Source organism: Ctenocephalides felis, unplaced genomic scaffold (genome assembly GCF_003426905.1).
Source record: "Ctenocephalides felis isolate EL2017-DRISC unplaced genomic scaffold, ASM342690v1 CF-g0.4_SCAFFOLD_01604, whole genome shotgun sequence".
NCBI classification, from domain to species: Eukaryota; Metazoa; Arthropoda; class Insecta; order Siphonaptera; family Pulicidae; genus Ctenocephalides; species Ctenocephalides felis.
Genome location: NW_020537758.1, coordinates 45,322,838 through 45,337,006, shown reverse-complemented (window position 1 = coordinate 45,337,006; position 14,169 = coordinate 45,322,838). Strand labels below are relative to the sequence as shown.

Sequence of the window (14,169 nt, the reverse complement as noted above, 5' to 3'; positions counted from 1 at the left end):
AATAAAAAAAAAATTATAAAAAGATTGATTACTTATTAAATTATTAATTATTATTACGTAATTATTGATCATGTTTAGCAAAAATTTTTCTTGTTTTTTAATTTAATGTTTCTCTTTTCATTAGTTCACTATTAGTTATGAGCAGACCCCTCTATTGCTGCACTTGTGGAATATGTGACGAAACAAGTAAAACTGTCAAAATATTATAATCCGTAATAATATTTTCTGTAAATACATAAAAACGCGTAAATTAAGAAATATTGCGTAGGTTGTTAGGAAAATGTCTAATAATACGGGTAGAAATCCTTTAGAAAGATTTGTTAATGCTGTCAGTGATACACTTCAAGCTCCTGTTATTTGGTTTCGAGGTATTACCGACTAAAATATATGTTAAATTCCAGTGTAGATAAATTAATTTTGTCAGTTCTGTAATGAATATAAAAAGTATAGTTTCTTTTGCCTTAGTTTAGTTGAAATTATCTTCAGTTATGTAATATAACCTCAAACATATTTTGCAGAGAGTGTTGTAGTACCGAATCAAAAATCTTATCCTTGGTATCATCAAAAACTACGCAGAGTGCCTACAATAGATACTTGTTACACTGACGATCCAGTTTGTGAATATGAGGCCAATCAACAGTTTATTAGAGACAAGTAGTATTAATGATGCAGCAGATTCCATTATATTTTAATTTATAACTAAAATTTTTGTTTAGGATGGTTGATAGTGAGGTGTTGACTATACTTAGACAGCGTTTTGAGGACTGTTCCTTATATGAAGCTCCTGATGATGCAGAAAAGTGCAGGACCTTATTAGATCAATACAATGAAGCTTCTACAAATTGGTTCATCAAATGTAATATATATATATATATATATATATATATATATATATATCTATATAACAAATGTATTCTGAGTGGATAATAGATATTAATTTGGAAATATGAACAAACAACACTCTTTTTTGCACTAATTTATTAAATAATAATTTTCACAAACATTTCGAGACTAGGTTTGTCTCATCATCAGCGTGTTATAATTTAAAATTTAAAATATGGAAACCTAAATTAGCATTTTGTGTTATCCATTACAAGTAGCTCGATATACTGTCCTCTGCCACACCAACGGTCGTCGGTGTTCGCATTCTCTAACCACTTGAAAACCACTTGAAATTGAATAGTTAGGAGAAAAAATATTCTATGAATGAGATGGTTTGTTTATAAGATTTGTTTTAATGTATACCCAATGGATCTCAAAACGTTTGTGAAAATTATTATTTAATAAATTAGTGCAAACAAGAGTGTTATTTGTTCATATTTCCAAATTAATATCTAATTATATATATATATGTTAACTTTTAATAATTTTGATATTGGGATATGTGAGATTCAGTCTTCAGGGCAATACATCAATTAAAAACTTGAATGAACTTATAACATTTTTATTGTTTCCATACATTTTGACACATTGTTTTGTATCATCTTCAGTGGACTCTAGTTTAAAAGCACAGATTAAAACTATAATTTAAAACTAATTTATAAAAAAGTGGTATGGTGTAAAAACTTACATGTAATTGTAATAATCCTAATTATTTCATAATAACAATTGTTCACAAGTGCACAATGAAAACCATTCTTGTCACTTTAAATCTGAACAATTATATAAAATTTTAAAACAAATTTTTTTATTGTGTAGTGACAAGAATGGTTTTCATTGTGCATTTGTGAACAATTGTTATTAAGAAATAATTAGGATTACTACAATTACATGTAAGTTTTTACACCATACCACTTTTTTATAAATTAGTTTTAATTAATAGTTTTAATCTGTGCTTTTAAACTAGAGTTCACTGAAGATGATACAAAACAATGTGTCGAAATGTATGGAAACAATAAAAATGTTATAAGTTCATTCAAGTTTTTAATTGATGTATTGCCCTGAAGACTGAATCTCACATATCTCAATATCCAAATTATTAAAACTTAACATATATAATATATATATATATATATATATATATTTAATATTAAAAATTGATTATATAAATATAATTTTTATATACAAATTTTCACTTAAGGGGGGCGATACATGTAATCGCCTTAATTTTTACCATTTTTTGAGGACTTTTTAAACTGGGAAGGAATGATTGAATCTTTTTGAACTTTTTTAGGGTTATTTATTATATATTAAAATACACAAAAAAAATTTTTTTTTATTTTTTTCTTTTTAAATGGCTGCCGTAAAAATAAATCTGCCAAGACCCTCTCGGGAAACGCCATCAATTTGCGGGCGTTCTCACTTTTCGTACGGTGATCTGAATTTAAAAAAATTAGTTTGTACGTGTTCATAAAACATATATCTTCTAGTTAAACCAAAAAAAAATTAAAAAAGTCACAAAATCGTAAATTGGCACACCTTAGAAAAAAAAAGTTCGATTTTTCACCTTTTTTTCAATGGTTTTTTTGGTAAAAGGGTTAATTTTTGAAACATTTTTTGGAATGTTTGAGGTTTAACTAGAAGCTATTACTGTAAAGTAGATGTGTGCAAAATTTCATTGGAATCGGTTGAGAACTTTTTGAGTTATCCCGCCCGCAAGTTTCAAAAATGTCGTTTTGAGAAAAACGCGTTTAAAGTTTTGACACATAGAACAGATAAGAGTTGAGGCGTGGCACTTAAATGAGTTTTTATTGTATAAATAATGATAATTTTGTTTTGAATATTTACAGGCATATTTTTGAGATGTTATTGTAACGATTTATGAAAAAAAAAAAAAACGATTTTTTTTTTCTTGTTACATGTATCGCCCCCCTTAAGGCATAAAGGAAAATTGAAATTCTTTTTATAGTATAATTTTTTAAACTGAATTACAACAAGTTTTATTATATATATTTTTCATGTTTATAAATTTTGTATTAAAATGATGTATCTAATGATCTAGATGGTGATTTGGGTGGATATCATAATGTACGTAGAGCTTATATGAAACAAAAGCATCGCATGATTTGGGAACGTCGTCATGGACCTGTAGGTTCTGGAATGAAAAATCAAGAAGAAGTAAGCGGTGCTGCATAAAGGCTGTTGCATAAATTATATTCAATGCCTCAACATGCTAGTACTTTTGATAGATGATGTAAATTACTTGATTAAAACATAAATAGACATGTTTTATGCAAATTAGTTTTATATTATTATTATTTACCATATAAATTTCAATAATGCATTTGTATTGTTTTGAACACCATAAGTTGTATGAAAATGACTATTCTAAACAGTTTTAAACAGTTCTTAAAAAGTTTTGCAAAGACATGTATGAGAAATACTGAACTTCAATTGATAAGAAGTCAATATAAAAGGTATCACATATAACTAAAACTACTCTTTAAATACACTGTTGTACCTTCTTCTAAAAAGGCAATTTGCTTATAATGATGTAGCTATCATTATAATATTCACGTTCAGATATTTCATCTACCTTATTGAAGATGTCGACTGATTCTTTTGATTCATTTTCATCAATAGGAGTTTGTGTAAACGATCAGTATGCTTGGTTCTGTGTGAAATTGTAAAAGGACCAGTTAGAGGCATTCCTAAAGTCTGCAAGATAGGAAAAATCAGAATGTTGTAGTTTTGGATTCTAGCAATCTCCTATAATAGAAATGATTGAATTGTAATAATAAATAATAAAGTATAGTATTACTAGCAATATTTCCTTCCTTCATCCATCCCTCCCCCTATCTCACTCCCTCTCTCTCACCCTTTCTTCCTTTTTCCACCTTCCACTTTTATATTTATTCTTGCAACTTTTTTTAATATAAGTAATTAAAAAAAGTTAATAGTGGATTGAATTATTACTTTCAAAAATACAAAACTTCAATTGAGTTTTAATAACTTGCAGTTAATAACATATACGTATTATTAATTAACTTAATGATTAAATAAATGATCTTCAGTTTCAAATTATTAAAATTTCAAATTATAAAATGACATTTAAAATGCAATATTATAAATCGAAAATGTATTTATAATAAAAGTATTGCATTGAAAAGCAAGCAAGTTGAGTGTACTTAGTGTGGCATTTCAGAGTGCATAATTTCAAATAATTTACAGAAGAGTCTATTCAAACTGTTCTTATTTGAATAACGCATTGATTTAAATTACATTTTGCTTTTATATGAAATAACTTGGTTATATTTATGATGTAAAGATGAAGTCAAAGGACATCCTTTCGTCTGCGTTCGTTCTCAATCTTGTTTATAAATTTGCAGATTTTGCGATGTGCAATAAATATAAAGCTTGAAGAAAACATTTTCATATCTCGTTTAAAGAGAAATTTGTATAAAGATACCAGTGTAGGAAAAATGAATTATTAGGCAAAGGTAATTCACCAACAATGAGAATTTCAAACAGAAAATAAAATTAGTAATATATGACATTCAATCTTACCACTTTGTGAACTGTTTACACTAATTTTTAATGTAAAATATGAATTCCTAAATTAAGTTATAGGTATTTCTTTTAAAATCTTGAACATAATTCAAAGAATTTACAGTTAATGCAACTAGTTTGTTCATTTCAGTTTTACAAAGAACTCTTGCTTATTTAAAAGTTGATAAATTCAATATGTTCTAAAAATTTTATATATGAATGTTTTAGTTCTACATCTTAATAATTTATACTTTATTTTTTTTAAGATCCAGAACATTCAGTCAATAATGTACTTTGAAAAAGTTTGATATAATCTTAAAGTGTGTAAAATACATTTTTTAAATTTATTTAGATGATCGAGGCGATTCGCGGGTTGTTCATGCATAATCATATTGTCGTATCTTTAAATTTTATCTATTTTTAAATTCCTATTTTCTATCCAAATATCCATTTTATGATATACAAAAATTTTAGTTCAGTATATTGTTTGCAAAAATATTTTTAAATTTTCAATTGTTTCTAAAATACATGTGTAATATTAATATTTGGGATTTGAAACATTTTACTTATTTATTTTGCAGATTGTTGTGGTGCAATTCGTTTTATTGAGCAAATCATACCAAGCAAGAGAGCAAAAATAATTCTAAGCAAAAACAGTTCTTGAATATAATTTCATGTTGGATTTTTTAAATTTAATTTTCTAACATTGCTTCATAAACTTCTCTTAAATAATAGTGTAAGAGCCGAATTCTATGTATTTCACATCGTGTATCAGATTTCAAAGTTAAATTTTTAACGTATTTTAAAAGTATTGTCCAAAGATTAGTAGACGGTGCAAAGAAAATATATATTTCTTTAAAGATATTGAAAAACTATATTATAAATTTTATATCCAAATCTCGTGTTGACTTTTCGCATGCATCGCATTCAAGGTATATATATATATATATATATATATATATATAATTTCATGTTGGATTTTTTAAATTTAATTTTCTAACATTGCTTCATAAACTTCTCTTAAATAATAGTGTAAGAGCCGAATTCTATGTATTTCACATCGTGTATCAGATTTCAAAGTTAAATTTTTAACGTATTTTAAAAGTATTGTCCAAAGATTAGTAGACGGTGCAAAGAAAATATATATTTCTTTAAAGATATTGAAAAACTATATTATAAATTTTATATCCAAATCTCGTGTTGACTTTTCGCATGCATCGCATTCAAGGTATATATATATATATATATATATATATATATATATATATATATATATATATATATATATTATTTCCATAAGATCATAATTACTCTTCAATTGCAGAGCTGAAAAATTTCATTATTTATTAGTAGCAGTTTAAAAAAGTTATTCTACAAAAACATTTCTGATGTCTATACTAAACATATACATATTTCTAAAAAAAATTGGGAAAAATGTTTTCGACAAATACTGATTTACCTTCATATGAGAAATTAGTTGCCCCCGTCTACTACATGCAAAGAAGGGAGCAGCCGAACGTTCGCCGAGAATCTGGAACGGTTAAGCATATGCAAAGTCAAGCAACTTAATGACAGTGTGTATAAATGATTTCGGCAAATTAATTTCGCATTTGTGCTACACAAATAAATCCTCGTACAGTATCAACTAGAGAAATTTCTGTACGCTTTAGCTTCTAAGCAACTTCTACATTTTTAAGTAATTTGACTGCAGAGCTATGTCACTGTTTAATTCGTAATGAACGGCACTTGAGAAAGCTGGATAAGGCATATTTGGTTAGTTATATATTATATTACATGACAAATAGAAGTTATATGGATTCCAGTAAAACTTTGTATGATATTCATAAAAATGTGCAGCATATAACTGTAATTGTATCTACTCCTATGCTCTTTTATGTTCTTCAGTTAAATTTCCTATATTTTTTATTCTACACAAGTCATCGATCATCTGCATTTGTATCGCAAAATGGGTGCTTTGGTGCATGCGACAATTGCAATGTGTTTTAAAATAATGAATCAACACAAATTGTTATTCAATTTATTAACTTCCCGTATGGTGGTTATAGTAATGGGCCGAAAATCGAAAATGATTTTTTTTGCATTTCTCGACCTCTTGAAGGTTTCTGAACATTTTGGCATTCCTCAGAAAAAATGGATATGTGTGAGTGTTTTGTATGTCCGCGTAACTTTTAAACCATTTGTGCAAAATAAATGGAACATTCGAAAAACTTGCCCAAAATTAAATTCAAATTCAACATTGTCTAACACCACAACATACTACAACAACTTGGTATACTCCAAAACTTAGCCTAACCGTATATTTTCTTTTCCTCCAGGTCGCAAATACGCAATGTTAAAACTGAAGATAATCCTGTCGACGATCCTTCGTAATTTCCGCGTCCACAGCGATTTAACCGAAAAGGACTTTCTATAGGCTTTAAGCCGACATCATCCTGAAACGAGCCGAACGATTCAAGGTGCGCCTGACACCCCGGAAACCCGGAAGTTCCGTCAGAAAAAGACAAGAATAGACATCGGAAGTGTGTATTGGACGATGAAATTGATACAAGCATATAAATATATATACAATATGAAAAATTTGAGAAAATGTTATGCACGACGTTTCGAAAGTGCCATTATCAGACACAAACTTTTGTAAAAACAACTTTTTGTAATAAAACACTTGAAGAAGTGAATTATGCAAAAAAAATCAAATAATGTAAATGTTTATATAAGGTAAAAGACCCAGTTATTGACCCTGGCCCAGTTTCTGACCTTTTCAACTTTTTTTGGAATTAATTAAAAAACTATACATTTAATGTGAAAATAAATTTTTTCTTAATTGACAGTAATTTATTCTATGCCTCATTAATGTCAATTAAAAAAATATAAAAAATATTAACTAAATAAAAAAAAATTTTTAAATCAAAAGTGACTGTGGAAGCCATTTTTTAGCTTTAGTCTAAACAGTTTATGTAAAGGTGCGTCCACACCTAACGAACGAACACGAACGAACATGTCGAACAAGAAAATACAAAGAAGAACGAACAGGAACACGAACGAACGCGAAAAATTCCAAACGAACTTGAACAAGCGCTTAAAAGCAGTGAGCGCTTGAATTTTCGTTGTTCGTAGATGTTCCGTGAAACGTCAGTTTTATTATTGATATGGATGTAAGCTTTAATCATACGGCATTTTCACTGGTTTTTGTGTGATTTTTGTTCGTGTATATTTTGTAAATATACTGTAAATAAATTATTCAATTAATTTCACTCAGTTTTTGTATTTAATATTTATATTTTGAGTCGTTTTCTTTCCTCAGCATTCATATTCGGAGCAAGCTGAACATTCCAGGCTTGAGCTAACTATACTCAATTTTCATACTCTCATCCTCAACATATATGTTGAATGTCTATGTATGATAACAAGTTTAATATTTACTTGTAAAGACTGCAATCATACTCTTCTTTTATCTATGACTGCAATTTCTTCTTTACTGCAGCTTCTGACATCCCAAACGTTTTGCCTACACTTTCCCAAGCATCGTTTTTTTTCTAATAATTTTATAAAAAGGGTCTTTAGTCTCCCATATTATAGGAAACTTTTCTATTTCATTTATGAATGATAAAATTACGTCATTTGACCATTCCATAATTTATTCAAAATTTTCAAACTGTACACAATAATTAAAAGTAAATATTATTAAAATTTTAAAACATTAAAATTATTAACATTATTATTAAATTATTAAAATTATTAAAACAAAAATGTTCGTTTGCGTTCGTTGAGACGTCCACACTGCACACACGAGTTCAAACATGAACGAACAATTCTTTTTGATGTACCGACAAGTTGCGGAACATTGCTCGCCATGTTTGTTTATGTTCGTTCGTGATCGTCATGGCGTCCACACTATGCTGTTGCCGTTCGTTCTGGTACGTTCTTTTATGTTCGTTCGTGTTCGTTCGTTAGGTGTGGACGCACCTTAAGGAGCTACGACAATTGAGTTCGTGCACTAATTATGATGTAAGTACGAAAATCTAACTAAAAATATACAAATAAGTCAATAATTAATTAAAATTTATTTTAAAATATTTATAAAACATATTAAATTTAGTTTTATTACTGAAATTTGAGGGTCAATAACTAGGCTCAATTTTAAGTGTATGTCACAGTTGTTGACCCTGCAATTCTAACCTTCTAAAAGCTAGGTTATGTGTCACATGTTTTTAGTCACTTGTTCATTAAATGTAAAAATAATAATATTTATTGTTATCTTATATTTTTTTTACTATTTTTCGTAGTAAAGTGATAAATTTACATTTAATATTCATTGGTATAAATGAAAGATTGTATTTAAATCTTGTAAATACATCTTTTAAGTGATAAAATTATTAATAAAAAAATGTCAGTTTTATCAACGCTTAAATTATGACTGTTTTAGTTTACTAATATTTTTATTATTATACAATTATACAATTACAATTAATTAAATGAAAATTAGAAGAAGAAAAAGAATTGAAAAAAGCTGAAAGGTCCAAAAATAAAGCCATCAAGGAGGCAGAAAAAATAATTAAAAAAGAAAAACTTGAAGAAAAAAAGAAACAAAAAGCTCTTAAAATAAAAAAAAAGTCCAAGTAATTTAAATAATTAATTTTAATTTTTTTGTTTGTGTAATATGTTATAACAAGACTTGAACTATTTATACGTTAAATTTTAACAAACTGTATATTTTTAGAATAAATATTTAATTTATTTATTTTAATAATAATTTCAGTTTATTTAAAATTAGTAAGCAGTTAAGCACTTCATAACCTAATCATGATTAAATTTGAGGGTCAGAAATTGGGCTACGGTCAGGGTCAGAAACTGCCACACGAAGAATTCTGAGGGTCAGAAACTGGAGCTCTTAATGTCAATTTTTAAAACGTCAATTTAAAATATAAATTTAGTTCAAATAATTTTTTTATGCACATTACTTTATTTTAAAAATCCTAAACTAATAGATAAAATTATAATTTTCTTCATTAAGTTAAGTTTTATATTAATTATTTTAGTTTAACCTCCACCGTCACTCTAAAAAGGTCAGAAACTGGGCCCCTTACCTTATGCATGTATCAATTTATTACTTTTATTTATTCAATCATGAATTTTTTGTTATTATTGCGAATTTATTTAAATAATTTTTTTATCATAGACAATTTTACATGTTTTGCATCCATGACGAGAGGGATGTTCGAAATATTTTGTATATTTTATATAATTAGTAATTATTATTTTTATATAATTTGTATAATTATGATGAAATAAATTTATGGCGTATTGAAATTTACAAATGTTGTTCTCTTAATTAACTTCATTGCTTCTTGTAATTGATACAAACAATTCAGATAATAAAAATAGAAAGAAAACTATGCTAAACTAAACTACTGCTAAAAGGTTGACACTAAAAACTGTGTTACCAGTCTATATAAATATATATTCTGCGCTCTATGTTTAATTTTTGTTGTGAATATTTTTGAAATATATCAACAGTCTGTGCTGTCTAGTACTTGGTCCTAGACATAATAACTTAATACTTGGTTGAACAAGTGACTTTATTATAATAACAATTATTCATATCATAAATTTAAATAGAATTTAAGTTGAAGTGTGTTTTGTGTGAAAATATGATTTAGATAAGTACAAAATAATATTTTATATTTTAATTTTACTTTATATTTATTTTATATATTTAATATTTTGGCAAACTGTTGGGCATAATTCTAAACAAATATTTGTTAAATACATTTCCAACGCATTGTGATATTGATTCAGGTCCAAAACAATTTTTAATACATGAATTTGTTAAAATTGAATTATATTACTTTTAAGGTTAAACGTCAAATGTCAAACTTCAAACATCAAAATTGACAGTTTATCTCAGATTAAAAATGTTTGTTGTGACATGTTTATTTTCAAATGTATATTTTAAAATAGTTAATTAATGAATATTTTATTTGAAAGCAAAACCACATAAACTTAATGAAAAAATCTGTGGATAGATGATATCTTTAGAATAATCAAGTAGAACAGGTCAGATTTAGTTCATTTTTTCTTACCTTTTCAAAACTGCTCAAAATCAGAAATATTTCAAAAGAGAAAAATACTTTTTTTCATTGTTCAAACAAAAGGTGTGTTTTTTTGAAAACAAATATTCGTGTATTAATTGTCGTGTTAATAATATTTATTAACCCTCCGTCGGTCGGCGTGGTCTGGCCAGACTTTTTTCGACTTCAATTTAAAAAAAAAATACTTCTAGTAATCCTATCGACTTGAAAGGGTATGGGCGTGTTTCCATACAGAATTGGCCCCACCTTGGTATTTAAATTATTTTGATGCCATTTTATAGGTATTTTCGAGAAAATTCGATATACCAAATTTCAAATCCGTAGCTCATCATTTGGCCGAGATATCAGTGAAAACATGTGAAAGTGGCCCCTTTTTTCAAACTCACTTTTTGTCGGAAATATGAGAGATATCGAAAAACTGTTTACGTCATTCTATTTGTACTGATCTTGTGTATATTATTTATAATGAATAATGTTAAAAAATTGTCATTTACTGGATGAAAAGTTGAAAATAAGTTTTGATTTAAAATTTTCGACCAGTACGGTTAATTTGACTACTTTCTAAATGGCATCATTTTAAAGCCTGTATATTTTACTTTTATTATCCAAAATTATATTTAAATCGAAGTGGAACTTTTTATAAAAAGTTGAAAAAACCGAAGGTAGTACACGCGGAACCCGTAGAATATTCGTGTAAGTAGCGTCTCTCAATGGCAAACCAGTGCACATTGCGCTTGGCGCGCATCGAAACATATTGTATATAAAGGTAATACTTATTTAAAAAATAAAATTAGATATATACATTTATGTATTTTATATTCATATATTTATGTATATAATTATTGTGGTTATATATTTATATACAATGTTTTTTTGTTTTGAAATTATACCTAAAACTTTATTTGCTTTTTATATTTTATATTGTTACTGTATATTATTTTATAACGATAGAAATAAATAAATAAGTAGTCACTATATTTACCATAGTAATATGGAAGTTAAGTTACGAAGTTATTAAGACACTTTTAATCGTAGTCGCTATCATTGTTAATAGAAACTGTAGTTCTTTCTGTTATAAATATTATGTCTTTTATATTTATATTTTGTGTATACAAAATAATGATGCATTCAACCATTATTGTAGACCAGTATTTTGTCTGTTTTCATGGTATTTTCTATTCAAACTGTGTTGTATACTTGTTTATCTATGGTTGTATATATTCTTTTCTATGTGTTGTAACATGAATGCTTTGCTATGTATTTTCATGACGAGAGTTCCTTGAAAATCTACCAAACTTATTGGTAATCGCAAATACTGAAAATCGGATGAGTAATGCACACATTATCAAAAATTTTTCTACTCGTACTGCGTTCGAATTTTTTTTTGGCAAACCTGTAGTGAAATTATATTTTCACTTTGAGTTTTACAGCTCATTTCAAAGGCGACGCACATCATTTCGTTTTCATTTGAATTTCACATTCATTTCAAAGGCGCCGAAAAAACATTGTTTTTCATTGATATAAAACAGAAAAATTAACAAAAAAAGCAACGATTTGTTTATATTTCTTGATTTTTTTTTATATAATATAATATGTAATATATCTTTATTATAAGCAAGCTCAACACATGCAAAAGACGGTAAGAAAAAGAAAAAAATCAAAACTATAAATATTTACTACTAATAATCGTTAATACATAAGACACCAAAAACTCATTTATCCCATATAAATGCATGTAAAATGAATGGTAGTCCAGCCAGACCTTTCCGACCGTTCGAAGGTGAAAAAATATCCGACCGACGGAGGGTTAAAAGTGCAGTTGTTAATAATAATTCAATATTTACATCATAAATGGGCCAAAATACATTATAAGTATAAGCTCTTTATAAGTAATGTTTTTTCTTTTCTTTTGAATCATAAGTGCCATTTTCAATTAAATTAATTAGCAAATTAATTTGTTTGTCTAATTTTAATGAAATATTTAAGAAATTTGCACAGAATTAAATTACCAACAATTTTTTAAATATTTGAATACTTTAAAATATCATTCAAAAGCAGAATAATGATTTTAGTGAGCTAACAGTAAAATATTGAATCCATGGACTATTCACGGATTTTATCAAACAAATTTTAATCAATTTGAAAAACTTTTGCATATTTTGATTAATTTTTAACTTCCCGAAGAAGTTTATATTTTCATTAAAAATCTGATTCGCTAATTTTATGTTTGCTCGTTTCAAGCCATTCTGAATCGAATGAGACTAAATTTGAAAAAAGTATGTGTGTATGTGAACAGATTATTTGCCGTAAATCGACGTTTTCTCCAACACGAATGGTCCGATTTTAAAAATTTAAAAGCCGATCGATGTATCTCGATGATGAGGACTAGCGTTTCTGAGTTTTGTGCGACGATCGGCCGGACCGTTTTTTTGTAAATTGCAAAAAAGTGGAAAATTATTCGTCCACGTTTTAGCCCGCAATTCTGAATCGATTTTGAAAATTCAAAAACCGTCCGAAAGATATTAATTGGGAATCGTGCTGGTTAGTTCTTGGTAAAAATCGGCCGAGCCGTTTTCTTGTAATAAAGTGTTAAAAAAAAAAATTCGACGATTTTTATTATTATTTTTTTGACGGTAGATACCATAGTCTTGTAGATTGTACTGAAATATTACGGCCCTACGACAAGCCGTTTAATTTTAAAAGTTCTTCAAAGTTTGCAAAAATTAGTATCGTTTTTTTGGCATTTGTCAAAATTAGATTTTGATCGACATTTTCTCAAAAACGCCTGAACCGATTTCAGAAATTTAAAAGCCATTTGATGTATCTCAATGAGGACTATCGTTTGTCAGTTTTGTGAGACGACCTGCCGAGCCCTTTCTTTATAATTTCAAAAAAAAGTTAAACTTTTCGTCCACATATCAATAAAACGTCCATCAATAAAACATATTTACATAATTTAAATAGAATACAATAACAAGAAGAGTAAAAAATACCGCGAGCGAATCTGTCTCTTGGCTACAAATTCAATGAATGAGATTCTTGAAATATGAACTTTATAAAATGTTTTATAAAACTTCTTTAGATGATTCTACATTTCACGTTTTGGATCTTTCACCTAAAAGACGAAGACCAAAAATATACGGAAATTACTTCCATTATACACCAGCATTAGACCAGTATCGGAAGAAAAACATAAAGATATTATGAGTTTACTACCGTACATCCCTCCGGTTTTTCAGGAACATTTTAAGAATCTTAAATACTCGAAATAATGATAAAAATGGATTACCGTTTAAAAATAATTAATAAATGATTACGAATTATTTCGAACTCAAAGTTCTTTATTGCTTTAAGTCATTTATAGGACATTCAGTTAATTTTGAAAACGGTCTAAGTCAATTCAAACTTTAAAAACAATATTATCGTATGAAATTCACACAAAATTTCATATTCATAATAAATTTCCATTAATTAAGACTAATAAAATTAAAAATTAAAATGTCGCATAATGTAAAAATATTTTTTATTTTGCAATTCATTAAAAATCTTAAAACAAGAAATATATGACTTAGACCACTTTCATAATTATGGGCATAATTGTTTTATATAATTGCATATCAAAATTCTGAAT

The 14,169-nt window shown here is 27.2% G+C and overlaps 1 protein-coding gene across 1 annotated transcript; it reads left to right on the top strand.

Annotated features, from left to right (window-relative positions):
* Positions 1-150: 150 nt before the first annotated feature.
* LOC113372344 (NADH dehydrogenase [ubiquinone] 1 beta subcomplex subunit 10) lies at positions 151-3,134 on the top strand. The gene is made up of 4 exons (XM_026612672.1): positions 151-368; positions 519-654; positions 717-856; positions 2,942-3,134. Exons 1-4 carry the CDS (start codon positions 281-283, stop codon positions 3,073-3,075), a joined length of 498 nt encoding a protein of 165 aa, XP_026468457.1. The 5' UTR covers positions 151-280; the 3' UTR covers positions 3,076-3,134.
* The last annotated feature ends 11,035 nt before the right edge of the window (positions 3,135-14,169 follow it).